General features: G+C 40.9%; 1 protein-coding gene across 2 annotated transcripts in view; it reads right to left on the bottom strand.

The window, feature by feature from the left end:
* Positions 1-1699: 1699 nt before the first annotated feature.
* NOX1 (NADPH oxidase 1) overlaps positions 1700-17838 on the bottom strand; it is a 35454-nt gene continuing 19315 nt past the window's right edge. For both annotated transcript variants that reach the window (XM_039463908.2, XM_074392231.1), the window contains 6 exons: positions 8819-8911; positions 7109-7344; positions 6730-6892; positions 6237-6383; positions 5917-6041; positions 1700-2431 (listed from right to left, as the gene is read on the bottom strand). In XM_039463908.2, coding sequence (XP_039319842.1) covers positions 2305-2431; positions 5917-6041; positions 6237-6383; positions 6730-6892; positions 7109-7344; positions 8819-8911 — 891 coding nt within the window. In that variant the 3' untranslated portion in view covers positions 1700-2304. The remainder of the gene's footprint in view (positions 2432-5916; positions 6042-6236; positions 6384-6729; positions 6893-7108; positions 7345-8818; positions 8912-17838) is intronic.

The raw sequence follows: 17838 nt of genomic DNA, 5'->3' as shown, positions 1-17838 counted from the left end.
CCTCTCAGTTATTTTAAGTGGACCAAATGTAAAGCACAGTCAGATTGCCCATTAGGTCTGCTCCTGCTTGCTTCCTTGCAGATAGGTATGAACATAATTAGTGCCATTTGCTCTAACCTTTGGGTCTTCTTGCCTAATATTCATTCTCTCTCTCTCTCTCTCTCTCTCTCTCTCTCTCTCTCTCTCCTCTCTCTCCTCTCTCATACACTCCCTCTCGTAGTGGCATTAAGGAGGAACATGGTTTCTCTCCATCAGGCCAACCTCAAGAGGTTAAGAGTTGCCTTAATAATCAGTAAAGTTCTACTGGAACTACTTTTGAGCCAATTTATATTCTTGGAATCCTATCCCCTGGGTTAGGATTATGGTCAGGTGAATTAAAAGCCTGGCATAGGCTTAGAGAATGTAATAGCATATTGCTTACATGTCAAGCAAAAGAATGCAAAGATAATCAACTTTATGAGTTACAATGAAATTGACGGATTTTCTACTCTGATATATAAACATTTATAAGAAATGCTGATTAAAGTATTTCATATTACAATATCGCAAGAAAAACTTCCTCGAAGCAGGTGAGGAGCTTCCTGTGTATCCTGCTCATCCCCAGTTCAACTTGGATGTTGGTTATGCATAGGATTTATTATTTTCGTTATGAATATAATAAATCATGAATTTATGCCTACTTCCATAAATATTCAAGATTTAGAATGTTGATTTCGGCAGTAGTTGTATCTTGAAGTGAGTGTGTCAATATATTTAGACATGGAGGCCAAGAGTGACACCTTTCTCGTTAGGAACTTGTAAGTTTCAAGGAACACTAAGATTCCAAATTAAGGTCATTGAAGATGAAATTATCATTTGGAAAATTATCATTTTCCGAATGCCTTAGTAAACCTGAATTAAATAGCTGAAATCTGGGCGAACAAATTGGCAACAGCAGAGGTATCCCTCCCTACATAAACACCCATCAGTATTTTTTTACTGTTTTAATAGATGAAACACAATCAGCTACAATGAGTTCATGACCTACCTTTATTGTGCTCAGACTAGTGACAAAAAAACAACAACAACAAAAAAACAGTTTTATCCCTCAAACAATAGAGGTTCCTAAAATATTAGAAACAACCATTTGTTCAATCTTGGTCACTTACTGGTAGAAAAAATAGATAATATAATGCTAATTCAGTGGAACCATCCTTATAAATCTATAATGAGTTGAATTGCCTGGGCACAATGAAGAGTGAGGTTTCTCTCTTAAGAGCCCTGAGCTTCTCTCCTAGTGATTCACTGTGACTACTAACATCCCAGAGCCAGTGTGGTCCTTGTAGGCCAAGGTTGGGTAGATGGGAGAAATAAAAAGCATTCTGATAGAGAAAGAAAGCATTTTGATTATGTCATAGCTGAATGATTCCTTAGCGAATAGGTAGGAGTCCACAAAAATCTATTAAAATTATAAATTGTTATTTTTTAAAGTAGACATTAATAAATTCCCTTAATAAAAACAGTGATAAAGAGCTCCTCTTGACTAAATAAGTCATCCTAACATGGAGTTCAAATTTTCACAATTGCTTTTAACAGAATAATACAAGATGATAATGTAACTGACTTGCAATTATAGAACAATTTCAATTACAATAGCATACTTTCTAGATTTTCTTTTTCAAATGGAGAACCCAAAAAGAAGTAACAAAAGACTCATTCATCAAGCAAAGAAGAAAATCCTTTATTTTTTGACAAGCAAAAATAAGAATAAATTGCTGTTCACACTGGATAATACCATATGGAAAGTAACAGTAAAAATGTACACTGTTGGTGTTATATGGGGAAGGGGTTCTTGGTAACTTTGTTTATTATTTATGTTTATTGTTATGTTTTATCATTAATTATTCAATAAATTTTTATTTAAAAAGTCACCCTACTTAGAAATCTTCTGTGGGGGTGAGAGGGGCAAGAGATTACAAACCAAAATTCAGGAGATAGTAACATCTGGAATTGATAAAACTGCCTGGGATTGATTGTATAACTCTCAACCACCAAAGCTCTGCTATCAAGCCTTGCTACAGTCACGGCTGTCCAGAAGTACAGCTGTTTTCCCAAGAAAGGATCCATGGGCTTTAAGAACTTCAGAAGTTTTTACGTTGCTGAAGCTTAAGTGACAAAGTTGAATGCAGTCAAAAAAAAGAATGCCAGGGAGTCAAGGCTTGAGAGGCACATTCTTCAAGTGACTGCTCAAACCTGACCAGACCAAGTAAGTTATTGAAGATACAAAGGAGAGACAATGCCGATTACCATCCTTATGCCTATAATTCAAAAATTTTCTTTGTTGAAGTAGAATTGAACCTTCCTAGGATCTAGACTGGAATATCGGTGACAGCATTTGCGCAGGCTCTTTGCCAAAGCCTGAGGGCCACATAAGAAAACTCCCACTACAGACCTGTAGGAACAGAACAATAGTAAGGGCTAGAATGCAACAATGATAGAATGGAGAAACTGCCTCTGTTAGGTCTCTACTACTTCGAAGAACCTTGAATAAAAATTTGGTTGTTAACTCCCACATTCTTCATGGTAATTGTCTAACCTTCTCTGCGCACAAACCCCAAATATGCTCTCAGCCCTTATCATTCTCAGCACTCAGCCTACCCTGTTTTATTAAGAACACAGATGAGACATAGGACAGTACAGTGGCTAAAGGCCAGACTGTGGAGCCAGTCTGCCTGGGTTCAAATCTCAGCTCTGACATTTATCCCATCTGTGGGAATTTGGCCAAATTTCTTTTTTTATTTTATTTTATTTTATTTTTTTTTTTGAGATGGAGTCTCACTCTGTCACCCAGGCTGGAAAGCAGTGGCATGATCTTGGCTCACTCACTGCAACCTCCTCCTCCCTGGTTCAAGCAATTTTCCTGCCTCAGCCTCCCGAGTAGCTGGGACTACAGGCGCACACCGCCACGCCCAGCTAATTTTTGTATTTTTAGTAGAGACAGGGTTTCACCATGCTGGCCAGGCTGGTCTCAAACTCTTGACCTCAAGTGGTCTACCTGCCTCGGCCTCCCAAATTGCTGGGGTTGCAGGCATGAGCCATGGTGCCTGACAAGGGGAATTTTCTTAGCTTCTCTGTGTTTCAGCTTTCCCACCTGTAAAATGGGGATAAAAATAGTACCCACCACATAGGGGTGTTTTAAAGATTAAATGAGAACATGTAAAGAAATTAGAAAAATACCTGGCTTATAGCGAGTACGTATGTTTTAGCTCCCGTTAAAGCCATCCATTGTGAGCTTATCCCCACCTCAAAATTTCTTCTGGAGAGGTAGTGTTCTTTCTTGCCAAGGCTAATCTTTCCAACTATGCTCTGGATCTCACCCTCTTCTCCCTTCTGTCATACCTTTCTCTCTCTTTTTAAAAAATCTAATTATGGTATAGTTTCTATACCATAAAATTCGCCCATTTGAAGTGTACAATTTGTGCTTTTTAGTATAGCCACAAAGTTATGCAACCATCACCGCTATCGAATTCCAGAACATTGTCATCATCCCCAAAAGAAGCCCCATCCATATTAGCCGTCTCATTTCCTCCCAACTACCCTGTACTACCCAGGACAATCACTAATCTACTTTCTGACTCTGTGGTATGCCTATTCTGAATGTTTCACAAGTGGAATCATAAAATACATGGCCTTTGGTGTCTGGTGTCTTTCAGCATGATGTTGTCAAGGTTTATCCATGTTGTAGTATGTATCAGTACTTTCTTTTTACAGCTGAATAGTATTCCAGTAGGTGAATGTACTACATTTGCTTTATCCATTCATCTTTTGATGGACACTTGGGTTGTTTTCACTTTGGGGCTATTAGGAATAATGCTGCTGTATACATCATGTACAAGTTTTTGTGTAGACATATATTTTCATTTCTCTTGGGTATATAACAAGGAGTGGAATTGCTGGGTCATATGGAAACTATGTTTAACACTTGAAGAACTGCCAAAGAGTTTCCTCCAAGTGTGGTACCGTTTCACGTTCCCACAAGCGATATAGTAGGATTCCAACTTCTCCACTTCCTTGTTAACACTATTGTCCATTTTTTATTATGGCCATCTTAGTCGTCTCCCCTCTTTTGTATATTTTATCTTGTGTACTGGCCCCTGTTCTGTCTATAAATATCCTTAAGCTAAATGAACATTTCCTGACCCTTCTACTCTCCCTACACTATTGACTACACTTCTCTAATATTTGCTCCCTTGGTTTCCATGACACTGCTTCTCTATGTGCTCCTATTTCTTCCCTGGTTTGTCTTTTTCTCTTCCCATATAACCTAGACAGCATTCCGTAGTGCTCTGTCCTTTGCTAGTCTCTCTCTCCTTCTCTCTCTCCCTGACAATCTCATACTCTCTTACAACTTCAGTTACATTCAACACAATTATTAGCATCTCTTATGCTTATATGCTGCTTTACAATTTACAAAGCATTTTTTTAAATATATTGTCTCACTTAATCATCGCAACAACCCTGCAAGTGAGTAGAGCAGGCATTCGCTAATATGACCCTTGTCTTACAGATGAGGAATCAAGATCAGAGGGTTCAGAAGCTCAAGGTCTCAGAAGTAGAAAGTGTCAGAACCAGCATGAGGGCCGGGCACAGTGGCTCACGCCTGTAATCCCAGCACTCTGGGAGGCCGAGGTGGATGGATCACCTGAGGTCAGGAGTTCGAGACCAGCCTGGTCAACAGGGCAAAACCCCATCTCTACTAAAAATACAAAAAATTTGCTGGGCATGGTGGCGAGTGCCTGTACTCCCAGCTACTCAGGAGGGTAAGGCAGCAGAATTGCTTGAACCCAAGAGGCAGAGGTTGCAGTGAGCCGAGATCACACCATTGCACTCCACCCCAGGCAACAGAGCAAGACTATGTCTCAAAAGAAAGAAAGAAACAGAATGAGGACCCAGGATCATCTGAATCCAAGTCAGTAAGTGCTCTGACCACTGCTTTCCTGAAGCCTTTCCTAATCATGCCATGCGGCCATAGACTGTTCTTCCCTCTAGCGTCCGTGAACCTGTTTCACAGAATGCATTATTCTGCCTTGAGGTGGACTGTGTGCATCTCTTATTCAAACCTATGCTCCTTGAGGGCAAGAACCATACCCTATTTCTGTTTCAACCTCCAAAGCTTCTAGAATCGTGAGAGCTGAGCTTATAAGAGGTAACCAAGGCTGGGCTCAGTGGCTCATGCCTGTAATCCCAGCACTTTTGGAGGCTGAGGCAGGTGGACCCCAGCTACTTGGGAGGCTGAGGGAGGAGAATCGCTTGAACCCAAGAGGCGGAGGTTGCAGTGAGCCAAGATTGCGCCATTGCACTCCAACCTGGGCAACAAGAGCGAAACTCCGTCTCAAAAAAAAAAAAAGGTAACCAAGAATGTTTGTAGCACTGAATTGATCATCACCTGCCTACTTGTTGTGGGAATCTCAGCTTCATCTCCTTCCCATTGGAATGGCTGATTTCATAGCACCAGGGTTTTCTGTGCTCTAATACGTCTCAAAACCCTCCAGAAAGATTGAGCTCAGGTGGCTGGTAAACTAGATAATACCCTTGTTACTTTAAGTAGAGATTATTGAGTCCCCTCCTGGCAAAAATGCATTTGAATTGCTCCAGTTCTCTAGTTTGTTTGGTAGTTTAGATCAGAAATGGATCCATTTGCCTCACTGTTTGAATGGAGTTTCCTGGGGCAAAAAACCTCTTTTCATCAATCACAAGATCATGACCCTATCTTTCTAAAATGCCAGATGAAATTTCCTCAGTCTTCACTGAGAATCTAAGAATGGCACAAAAGGTTTCTTCCCCAGAGATCTTTTCCTAAGAGTGTTCAACATGCTGTAATACCTTTCCAAATCCTTAACTCCGCAAGCTCAATTTACTAGAGGAAAATATACTTACTTGGGGTGGGAGGTAGCTATTTTAGAAAACTCATTGTCCCACATTGGTCTCCCAAAGGAAGTTTTCTGTTTCAGACCTGTCAGGATGTCAGTGGCCTTGTCAAAGTTTAATGCTGCTTGACCAACCTGGATTCAGAGGAATAAAAGTTAGAAAAACCAAGCCCTGATAGCTGCCTCTTCTTTCCTCCACCTTTAAACTTGGGTGTGAGTGTGAGAGCAGGTAGAAAATCATAAGAAATAATTTCCAATCCATATGCACTATCCCTTGTCTGATATTCATCTTACGTTTAGCAGGGGAATTGGTGTGTTATTTAAACTCACAATATTGCTGTCCCATCCAGTGAGGAAGAGACGGTAGTTTAGAAAACCCACTTTGCCTAATTCCTCCATCTCCTGTTCCAGGGAAGTCAACAGGTCGTTGAACCAGGAAAAGGCACCTGTCTCCCTGCAGATCCAGTAGAAATAGATCTGAAATCAGCAAGAGAGAGCATAGCCTTACTAAGTGACCTTAAACATCACATTTACAAAGTAGCAAACTTTAGGGAGCAGGAATGTTCAGAGTTCTGACAATTTTCCTTATGAAAGAGCCTTCCAACATCTTTGGGTCAGAGTGATTTTAAACTGCAAATTGAAAAGAACACCCTGCTCTTATGATAAATCTGTAGAAGTGGATGTCCTGGCCAAGACAAGTGATCCCTTATTCTCGTAACTCCAGGGAGAGTTTGCTCCCTTATCAATTGTAAAGAGCTTAGCCCAGAAAGGCAATAGACTTGTCAGACCCAGATCAGGTGAAAAGTGATATACAGGATTATACCTTTTTTGTTTTGAGGTTGTGGTCTGCACACTGGAATTTGTACCAGATGGATTTCAAGATAGAAGCAAAGGGGGTGACCCCAATTCCTGCTCCAACCAGCACAGCCACTTCATACTGGAAAACATCCTCACTGGCTGTGCCAAAGGGACCATCCACTTCAATCCTGGAAGAATATAGACGACAAGGGGCAACTGAAGACTCCCCTCCACCTCCAACCTCAAACATCCTCCCAGAGATATAGTTGTTCCCATGACTGGCTTCTGCCTATTTATTTTAATCTTAGTCTATTGTACTAAACTTAAGGTTCAACAAAGAATTGCTTTCTCTTTTCTGCCAGTCTGCATCCTGGTCTGAGACTCTGCTTGTATCAAGGACCTACCTGGGAATTGTTAAATATTGTTGTTCAAAAGCCCTTATGAGATTTTCTGTCCAGTCCCCTGCTGCTCGGATATGAATGGAGAAGAAATCTTCCTCTGGAGCAGAGGTCAATGTAAAAGGATGCCATTCCAAGAGAGAGATTGAAGGGCAATTAACAAAGATATACTGTCCCACTTCCATGCTGAAGCCACGCTTGTTCATCTGCAATTCTACAACTTTGGATGGGTGCATGACAACCTGTGAATTAAGCACATAGACCAAAGACGGCAAACTCTAATGGCGACAGGGCCAGACAGATAAAGCAAATGAGTGAAGCTGGAGGGCTGGTGACGATGGTGAACTACAAACACAAGTCCTCACTAAAGAGGGCAGCAGCTGCTTAGCTCCAGACAATGGTTGCAGATGGAACCATGGCAGTGTTATCAGGTTTTCTGATTCTTCAAGAGAAGCAAGAAATTGCTTTTAAAAACTCAAACAGAAGCTTCCATCCAGATTTTTAAATACTGGCAACCAATTCAACTTTATAAACAAACATTGTGTACACCAAACAAAATGTATCCGTGGACTAGATCTGGCCCAGGCTGCCTGTTTGCAACCCCTGTCATAGACTTATCCTGATGATTTCTGCAAAACCACTCTTTCCCAGTTCTGTCCTGCACTGGAAGAACTAAGGTATGTCAAACCCAAATTCTTTTTTTTTTTTAAGAGGGTCTCTCTCTGTCGCCCCCAGGCTGGAGTGCAGTGGCACAATCTCGACTCACTGCAACTTCCTCCTCCTCCCAGGTTCAAGCCATTGTCCTGCCTCAGCCTCCCAAGTAGCTGTAATTACAGGCGGGTGCCACCATACCCACCTAACATTTTTCGTATTTTTAGTAGAGACAGGGTTTCACCATGTTGGCCAGGCTGGTCTTGAACTCCTGACCTCAGGAGATCTGCCCTCCTCGGCCTCCCAAAGTGCTGGGATTACCACCCGGCAGGCCCGGCCTCCAAGTTCCTCCTTATCCCCTTTGGGGTGACAACAGAAGAATTTAGTTCTATAGTCTAATAGAAGAAAACTCTTTTTTTTGAGACGGAATTTCGCTCGTTACCCAGGCTGGAGTGCAAAGGCGAGATCTTGGCTCACCGCAACCTCCGCCTCCTGGGTTCAGGCAATTCTCCTACCTCAGCCTCCTGAGTAGCTGGGATTACAGGCACGCGCCACCATGCCCAGCTAATTTTTTGTATTTTTAGTAGAGACAGGGTTTCACCATGTTGACCAGGATGGTCTCGATCTCTTGACCTCGTGATCCACCCGCCTTGGCCTCCCAAAGTGCTGGGATTACAGGCGTGAGCCACCGCGCCCGGCCCCCAGAAGAAAACTCTTACCACAGCAAGAGGAAAGTGCATACTCTTTTTTTTTTTTTTTTTTTTTTGAGACGGAGTCTCGCTCTGTTGCCAGGCTGGAGTGCAACGGTGTGATCTCGGTTCACTGCAACCTCTGCCTCCCAGGTTCAAGCAATTCTCCTGCCTCAGCCTCCTGAATAGCTGGGACTACAGGCGCATGCCACCATGCCCAGCTAATGTTTGTATTTTTAGTAGAGACGGGGTTTTACCATGTTGGTCAGGATGGTTTTAATCTCTCGACCTCGTGATTCACCCGCCTCGGCCTCCCAAAGTGCCGGGATGACAGGCATGAGCCATCATGCCAGGCTGGAAGGTGCATATTCTTTACCTTGGTAATCACAACCTTCTGCTGGGAGCGATAAAACCGGAGGATTCTTTCACAGATATAAAGAATGACCGGTGCAAGGATCCACTTCCAAGACTGCAGAGACAGGGTACAGAATGACATTACACTTTATTTTCTTGTTTAGGACTTATTTGTGTAGCAGTTCATCCTTCATTCAATATTTACTGAGTTCTCCAATGCGTATCTTTTTTTTTTTTTTTTTTTTTTTGAGACGGAGTTTCGCTGTTGTTACCTAGGTTGGAGTGCAATGGTGCGATCTCAGCTCACCACAACCTCTGCCTCCTGGGTTCAGGCAATTCTCCTGCCTCAGCCTCCTGAGTAGCTGGGATTACAGGCACGCGCCACCATGCCCAGCTAATTTTTTGTATTTTTTTTAGTAGAGACGGGGTTTCACCATGTTGACCAAGATGGTCTCGATTTCTTGACCTCGTGATCCGCCCACCTCGGCCTCCCAAAGTGCTGGGATTACAGGCGTGAGCCACCCTGCCCAGCCCTAATGTGTATCATTTTTAAGCCACTAATTTCACCAAATCTGGAAGATGGAAATAGAAAAAATAAACGACAATGGTTTTGTTTGTTAATCTGTTATTCATAAAACAGATCATTTCCTGAAAATTTACAAGTCTGACCAAGCAGCAAGAGAAAAGCACAGAAATAGGACACATGGTAAATACTCATGTTCTCAAATTACATATAAAATTTAATTTTAAGTCCTGGCACAGTGGCTCATCCTAGCACTTTAGGAGGCCGAGGTGGGCAGATTGCCTGATCTCTCGGAGACCCAGCCAGGGCAACATAGCAAAAGCCTGTCTCTACTAAAAATACAAAAAATTGGCTGGGTGTGGTGGTGTGTGCCTGTAATTCCAGCTACATGGGAGGCTGAGGCATAAGAATCGCTTGAACCCTGGAGGCAGTAGAAGTTGCAGTGAGCTAAGATCACACCACTGCACTCCAGCCTGGGCAACAGAGCAAGACTGTCTGCAAAAAAATAAAATAAAATAAGATTTAATTAAAAAATCTAAGACTATCTTCAAGGACAACTTGTCCAATGTAAAAAACCAACAGAGAAAGTAGATGTGAAAATAGAAACAGATAATCAAAAACAAACACAAAAAATGGGAAAGCTGATGCTATTGGGTACATAAAAACTCAGTTCTTATCCATCACCTCCTTTCTCAAGTGCTTAAACATTTAATATAGTAATATTTTTTACCTTGTCTACATTTTTTTTTTAAGTGCAGCTTTTCAGCCAGGTGTGGTGGCTCATACCTGTAATCCCAGCAGTTTGGAAAGCAGAGGTGGGTGGATCACTTGAGATCAGGAGTTCAAGACCAGCCTGGCCAACGTGTTGAAACACCATCTCTACTAAAAATACAAAAATTATCCGGGCGCGGTGGTGGACGCCTGTAGTCCCAGCTACTCAGGAGACTGAGAAAGGAGAATCACTTGAACCCAGGAGGTTGCAGTGAGTCAAGTTCATGCCACTCCACCCCAGCCTGGGTGACAGAGTGAGACTCTGTCTCAAAGAACAATTTTTTTTTTTTTTTTTTTTTGAGACGGAGTTTCGCTCTTGTTACTCACGCTGGAGTGCAATGGCATGATCTCGGCTCACCGCAACCTCCGCCTCATGGGTTCAGGCAATTCTCCTGTCTCAGCCTCCCGAGTAGCTGGGATTACAGGCACGCGCCACCATGCCCAGCTAATTTTTTTGTATTTTTAGTAGAGACGGGGTTTCACCTTGTTGACCAGGATGGTCTTGATCTCTTGACCTCGTGATCCACCTGCCTCGGCCTCCCAAAGTGCTGGGATTACAGGCTTGAGCCACCGCGCCCGGCCCAACAATTTTTTTTTTTTAAAGCAGCCTTTCTATCCCTGAGATCTTTGCAAAGCAGCAGTTTGCTTCTGCATGCACAGGAGCTACTAAAAATGTACTTCCTAGCAATACTAAATCCTGTCCTTTCTTGCACAGTTGCTCAAGTGTGATAACCTTGGGACTGTGTGAAGTGACGTTTCTTAAGTTGGTACAGGCAAATAACTTCCTTGAGTATCTCTAGGGAAGGAAAAGGCAGAGATGTGACAAGTGAAACAGAGTGAACATTATGCAATTCAGTGCTATTTCTTATTTGAAAAAAAAAAATTCCCCAGCTGAATTTGGGGAAAATCATATTTAAGAAACGGATAATAACAATGTGAAAAAAATATTGGCTTCAGAAGTAGTCAGAGTAATAAATATTAAAACAAGATACCATTTTAGTCTCTCAAATTGAAAAACAATTTTAAGTAATAATGTCCAACATTAACTGGGATTCAGAGAAATGGGCGTGTTCACATGGGCATGCAAATTGAACATGAAAATTGAACACACATTTCACTTGGGTGAAAATGCAAATTGGCAACATCTTCCCAGAGAGCAATTTAGCAGTACATCTCAATAGCCTCAAACGCATTCCTTCTCTTTAACCCTGGAACTTCACTTCTAGGAAATGAAGATAAATAATTAAGGTGTGAAAAAGTATTATACATGAGTAAAGTAATGGCCACATGTTTACTTTAAAACATGATTAAAATGGTGTATATCATACAGGTTTTTTGTTTTTATTTTTGTTTTGAGACGGTGTCTCACTTCATGCAGTGATGTAATCTCGGCTCACTGCAACCTCCGCCTCCTGGGTTCAAGCAATTCTTCTGCCTCAGCCTCCTAAGTAGCTAAATCTACAGGCATGCACCACCACACCCAACTAATTTTTTTATTTTCAGTAGAGATGGGGTTTCACCTTGCTGGCCAGGCTGGTCTGGAACTGCTGGCCTCAAGTGAGCCACCTGTCTCAGCCTCCCAAAGTGCTGGAATTACAGGCATGAGCCACCACACCTGGCCAACTATTTTAAAACAAATGTTTCAAGGCTGGGCGTGGTGGCGCACGCCTGTAATCCCAGCATTTTGGGAGGCTGAGGCAGCCAGATCACCTGAGGTCAGGAGTTGGAGACCAGTCTGGCCAACATGGCAAAACCCTGTCTCTACTAAAAATCCAAAAATTAGATGGGTGTGGTGGTGCATGCCTGTAGTCGCAGCTACTCAGGAAGCTGAGGCAGGAGAATCACTTGAACCCGGAAGGCGGAGGTTGTAGTGAGCCAAGATCACGCCACTGCACTCCAGCGTGGGTAGCAGCCTGAGATTCTGTCTCAAAAAAAAAATGTTTCAAAAGAATATTTGACAACAGAGGAAAACATCCATGATATCAATCAAGGAAAAATATCATTTCCTCTAGGTGGTAGAACTCTAAGAAATTTTTTATTTACTTCTAAAATATTTTTGTATTTTCCAAACTTTCTACAATAGATGTATATTATTTTTCTAATTTTTAAATGGGGTGAATATGGAGAGAGTATTTTTTCAATGTTTATGGGGCCAGGCGTGATGGCTCACGCCTATAATCCCAGCACTTTGGGAGGCCAAGGTGGGTGGATCACGAGATCAGGAGTTCAAGACCAGCCTGGCCAACACGGTGGAACCCCCCATCTCTACTAAAAATACAAGAAATTAGCCGAGCGTGGTGGCACGTGCCTGTATTCCCAGCTACTCTGGAGGCTGAGGCAGGAGAATCGCTGGAACCCAGGAGGTGTAGGTTGTGTTGAGCATAGATAACACTATTACACTCCAGCCTGGGTGACAGAGCAAGACTCTGTCTCAAATAAATAAATAAATGTTTATGGAAGAATCAAAGCAATACATTCAGGTGGCAAAACTGGTGTTCTCTCTCTTAGAGAGAGAACGTATTACACGACCAACCAAAGCAAACCCTAAATTTTAAGGATACGAAATAGGCCAAATATAACTTAACTCAGGTTATACATAAGAAAAAGACAGAAGCTGATGTGCCAGGTAAGACAAGGTATTAACCATCTTAGCTAATAAGCTTTGCTAATAAGCCGTAAATAGCTCCCTATCCTAATACAGGTCCCTGGTTATGATCTTACAATTTCCTCTGACTTTAGAAATGAAATGTGCTATTAACATATTCCAGGTAAGTCCTTTCAAAATTACTTTTTTTTTTGAGACAGGGTCTTTCTCTGTCAACCAGGCTGGAGTGCAATGGTGCCATCACAGCTCACTGCAGCCTCAACCTCCTGGGCTCAAGTGATCCTACCATCTCAGCCTCCCGTATAGCTGGAACCACAGGCATGTATCACCATGCCCAGCTAATTTTTTAATATTCTGTAGAGACAAGGTCTTCCTATGTTGACCAGATTGGTCTTGAACTATTGGACTCAAGCAATCCTCCTGCCTCAGCCTCCCAAAGTGCTGAGACTGCAGGCATGAGATACTGTGCCTCGCACAAAATTACTTTTTTTTTTTTTAACTTCTATTTTAGGTTCAGAAGTACATGCGCAGGTTTGTTATAGAGGTAAACTGCATGTCATAGGGGTTTGGTAAACAGATTATTTCATCACCCAGGTAATAAGCATAGTACCCATTAGATAGTTTTTTGATCCTCTCACTCCTCCCTTTCTCTACTCTCAGGTAGGCCCTGGTGTGTGTTATTTCCTTCTTTGTGTCCATATATACTCAATGTTTAGCTCTCACTTATAAATGAGAACAAGTGGTATTTGGTTTTCTGTTTCTGCATTAGTTTGCTTAGGATAATGGCCTCCAGCTCCATCTATTTTGCTGCAAAGGAGGTGATCTCGTTGTTTTCTATGACTGCATTGTATTCCATGGTGTATATGTGCCACATTTTCTTTATCCAGTCTACCATTGATGAGCATTTAGGTGGACTCCATGTCTTTGCAATTGTGAATAGTGCTGCAATGAACACACAAGTGCAGTGTCTTTGTCATAGAATGATTATATTCCTTTGAGTATATACTCAGTAATGGGATTGCTGGGTCAAATGGTAATCTGTTTTCAGTTCTTGGAGGAATTATCACACTGCTTTCCACAATGGCTGAACTAATTTACATTTCCACCAGCACTATATAAGCGTTCTCTTTTCTCTGCAACCTCACCAGCATCTGTTATTTTTTGACTTTTTAACAATAGCCATTCCGACTGCTGTGAGGTGGTGTTTCATTGTGGTTTGGATTTGCATGTCTCTAATGATCGGTGACTTTGAACATTTTTTCTTATGTTTGTTGGCTGTGTGTGTCTTCTTTGGAAAACTGTTTCTTTATGACTTTTGCCCACTTTTTTTGGAGACTTCACCCACTTTGTTATGGGATTGTTTGGTTTTTGTTTGTTAATTTCTTTAGGTTCCTTACAGATGCTAGGTATTAGACTTTTTTTTTTTTTTCTTTTTTTTTAAGATGGGGTTTCACCATGTTGGTCAGGCTGGTCTTAAACTCCCGACCTCAGGTGATCCACCCGCCTTGGCCTCCAAAGTGCTTGGATTACAGGCATGAGCCACTACACCCGGCCGATATTAGACCTTTGTCAGATGTGTAGTTTGTAAATATTGTCTCCCATTCTGTAGGTTGTCTACTCTGTTGGTAGTTGCTTTCGCTGTGCAGAAGCGCTTTAGTTTAATTAGATCCTATTAATCAATTTTCATTTTTGTTGCATTTGCTTTTGGCATCTTCATCATGAAATCTTTGCCAGGGCCTATATCCTGAATGGTATTGCCTATGTTGTCTTCCAGGGTTTTTATAGTTTGGGGTTTATGTTTTACAGTCTTTAATCCATTTTGAGTTGGTTTTTGTATATGGTGTAAGGAAGGAGACCAGTTTCAATCTTCTTCATGTGGCTAGCCAGTTATCTCAGCACCATCTATTGAATAGGGAGTCCTTTCCCCATTGCTTATTTTTGTCAATTTTGTTACAGATCAGATGGTCATGGGTATGTGACATTATTTCTGGGCTCTCTATTCTTTTCCATTGGTCTGTGTGTCTTGCTTTGGGCAGTATGCCCATTTTAATAATATTGATTCTTTCTATTCATTAGTGTGGAATGTTTTTCCATTTGTTTGTGTCATCTCTAATTTCTTTGAGCAGTGTTTTGTAATTCTCATTGCAGAGATCTCTCACCTTCCTGGTTTGCTGTATTCCTAGGTATTTTATTCTTTTTGTGATATTGTGAATGGGATTGCATTCTTGATTTGGCTCTCAGTGTAGGTGTTCTTGGGGTATAGCAATGCTACTGATTTTTGTATATTGATTTTGTATCCTGAAACTTTGCTGAAGCTGTTTATTAGATCTAGGAGCTTTTGGACATAGACTATGGGGTTTTCTACGTATAGGATCATATTGTCTGCCAGTGGAGATAGTTTGACTTTTTGTCTTCCTATTTGGATGCCTTTTATTTCTTTCACCTGCCTGATTGCTCTGGCCAAAACTTCCAGCACTATGTTGAATAAGAGTGGTAAGAGAGTGAAACCTTGTCTTGTTCCAGTTTTCAAGGGGAATGCATCCAGCTTTTGCCCATTCAGTATAACATTGGCTGTGGGTTTGCCATAGATGACTCTTACTATTTTGAAATATATTCCTGCAATGCCTAGTTTGCTGGGAGTTTTTCATATGAAGGAATGTTGAATTTTATCAAAAGCCTTTTGTGCATCTACTGAGATAATCATACGGTTTTTGTCTTTAGTTCTCTTTATGTGATGAATCACATTTATTGACTTGCATATGTTGAACCCTACTTGCATCCCAGGGATAAAGCCTACTTGGTCCTGGTGGATTAGCTTTTTGATGTGCTACTGGATTCCATTTGACAGTATTTTGTTGAGGATTTTTTCATCTATGATCATCAAGGATATTGGCCTGAAGTTTTCTTTTTTGGGGTATCTCTGCCACATTTTGGTATCAGATGATGCTGGCCTCATAGATTGAGTTAGGGAGGAGACCCTCCTTTTCAATTTTTTGCAATAGTTTCAGTAGGAATCGTACCAGATTTATACATTTGGAAAAATTAGGCTGTGAACCTATCAGGTTCAGGGCCTTTTTTTGGTTGTAGGCTTTTTATACTGATTCAGTTTTGAAACTCAATATTGGTCTGCTCGGAGATTAAATTTCTTTGTTGTCTTGTCTTGGGATGTTGCATGTGTCCAGGAATTTATCCATTTCCCTTATTTTATTTTATTTTATTTTTTAGTTTATGTGCCTAGAGGTGTTCATAGTAGTCTCTGAGGGTTTTTTTTTTTTTTTTAATTTATTTATTTCTGTGGGGTCAGTGGCAATATATTTGTCATTTCTGATTGTGTGTATTTGGATCTTCTCTCTTTTTTTCTTTATTAGTGTAGCCAGTGATCTATTCTTTATTTGTGTAGCTAGCAGTCTATCTATCTTATTATAAAATTACTTTCTAAATAGGTAATACACGTATATGGTACAAAATCTGAAAGTACAACAGGATATACAGTAAGAAGCAAATCCTCTGGCCCCTCCAGATCCCCAGAGGCAATGTTATTATTTTGTGAATTCTTCTGGAGAACATGCATTTAAGTGATCTTTTCAATGGGAATGATAGGGGACTATACACACTGCCCTGCTTTTTACATTTAACATCTTAGGGACTGGTCCCTATTAGTGTCTGTGGTGCTGTCTCTTTCGTTTTCCTCGTTGCAGACTATTCCATTGCATAAAAGTCACAAAAGGTAAGTAGTGCCCCATTGATGGACACTTGTTTCCAAACGTTTTTCTATTAAACACTGCTGTAATGAATAACTTAAGGCATGTAACTTAACATATATACAAGTGTATTTGTGGAATAAATTGGAAGTCAAGTTTTAAAGCTTAGTTGCTACTGCCAAATCACTCTCTACAAGCAGTTGTATAGGTTTACATCTAACCAGCAACGCATAAGAGCATTTCTCTATACTCTTGCCAATACCATACATTAGCAGGTTTTTTAATCTTTGCTAATCTGTTAGGTTAACAGATTCTCCTCGTTTTATTTGGCTTTGTTTCCATGATAACATTAAGCATCATTCCATATATTTAACATCAAGATAGATCTCCATTTCTGAGATCATTCTGTTCATATTTTCTACATCTTCTTTAATCATGTTGTTAGACCTTTTTTTATTGATTTCTAGGAGTTATTTATATATTAAGAAATTAGTCCATGGCCTATAAGTTGTAAATACTTTTCCAACTTGGTAATTTGCAGTCTGTCTTAATTTATAATGGGGATTTTTGTTAGTTTTTTTTTTTTTTGAGACAGGATCTCACCATCACCCAGGCTGGAGTGCAGTGGCATGATTACAGCTCACTGCAGCCTCAACCTCCCAGGCTCAAGTAATCCTTTAGCCTCACCCTCCTGAGTAGTTGGGCATGCCACCATGCCCAACTAATTTTTGTATTTTTTGTAGAGATGAGAGTTTTGCCATGTTGCCCAGGCTGGTCTCAAACTCCTGGGCTCAAGCAATCCACCCACCTCAGCCTCTCAAATTGCTGGGATTACAGGTATGAGCCACTGTGCCCAGCCTAACGGGGATTTCTTGTGCCACGCAAAAGTATCTCTTCTTTTATGGCTTCAGGTGGTTTATCTTATTTATAAACATGTCCCCCAACTTCAGTATTAGAAAAAAATCTCCCATGTGGTCTTAAGGTGCCTTTATGGGTTTGTTTTACATTTAAATTGTTGTTCCATATATCCTTGATCCATAGTTTAGTGCAAGACATGAAATGAAGATACAGCTTTTTTTCACAGATGATGATCTTATTGTACCAAAAATTATTAATCTATCGTTTTCTTGATGAATTAAAATGCCAACTTTAGAAGGCTTTTTGTTTTATATATATTTTCCTGTTCCAGATGAGGACTAAGCTATTGCTCTTAATCCTGAATCTGATTTAAAGAACTTAAACATTCTCAGAGCACTTTGAGGTACTACAAATCAGCCTCCCCTTCCATTTACTCCTCAATATAACCTATTTTGTGAGCAAGCAAAGGTAAATCATAACACCCACAATAATTACCCTGGGGCACACCTTGAGTTTCCTAGAACCCAGTTTCATAATCACCCAGTATCTAACAAAAATTTCCAAGCATATTCTTAGAACACCAA

Source organism: Saimiri boliviensis, chromosome X (assembly GCF_048565385.1).
Source record: "Saimiri boliviensis isolate mSaiBol1 chromosome X, mSaiBol1.pri, whole genome shotgun sequence".
Taxonomy (NCBI): Eukaryota; Metazoa; Chordata; class Mammalia; order Primates; family Cebidae; genus Saimiri; species Saimiri boliviensis.
Note: the sequence above shows the minus strand (reverse complement) of the source record. Positions and strands in the feature narration are given on the sequence as shown.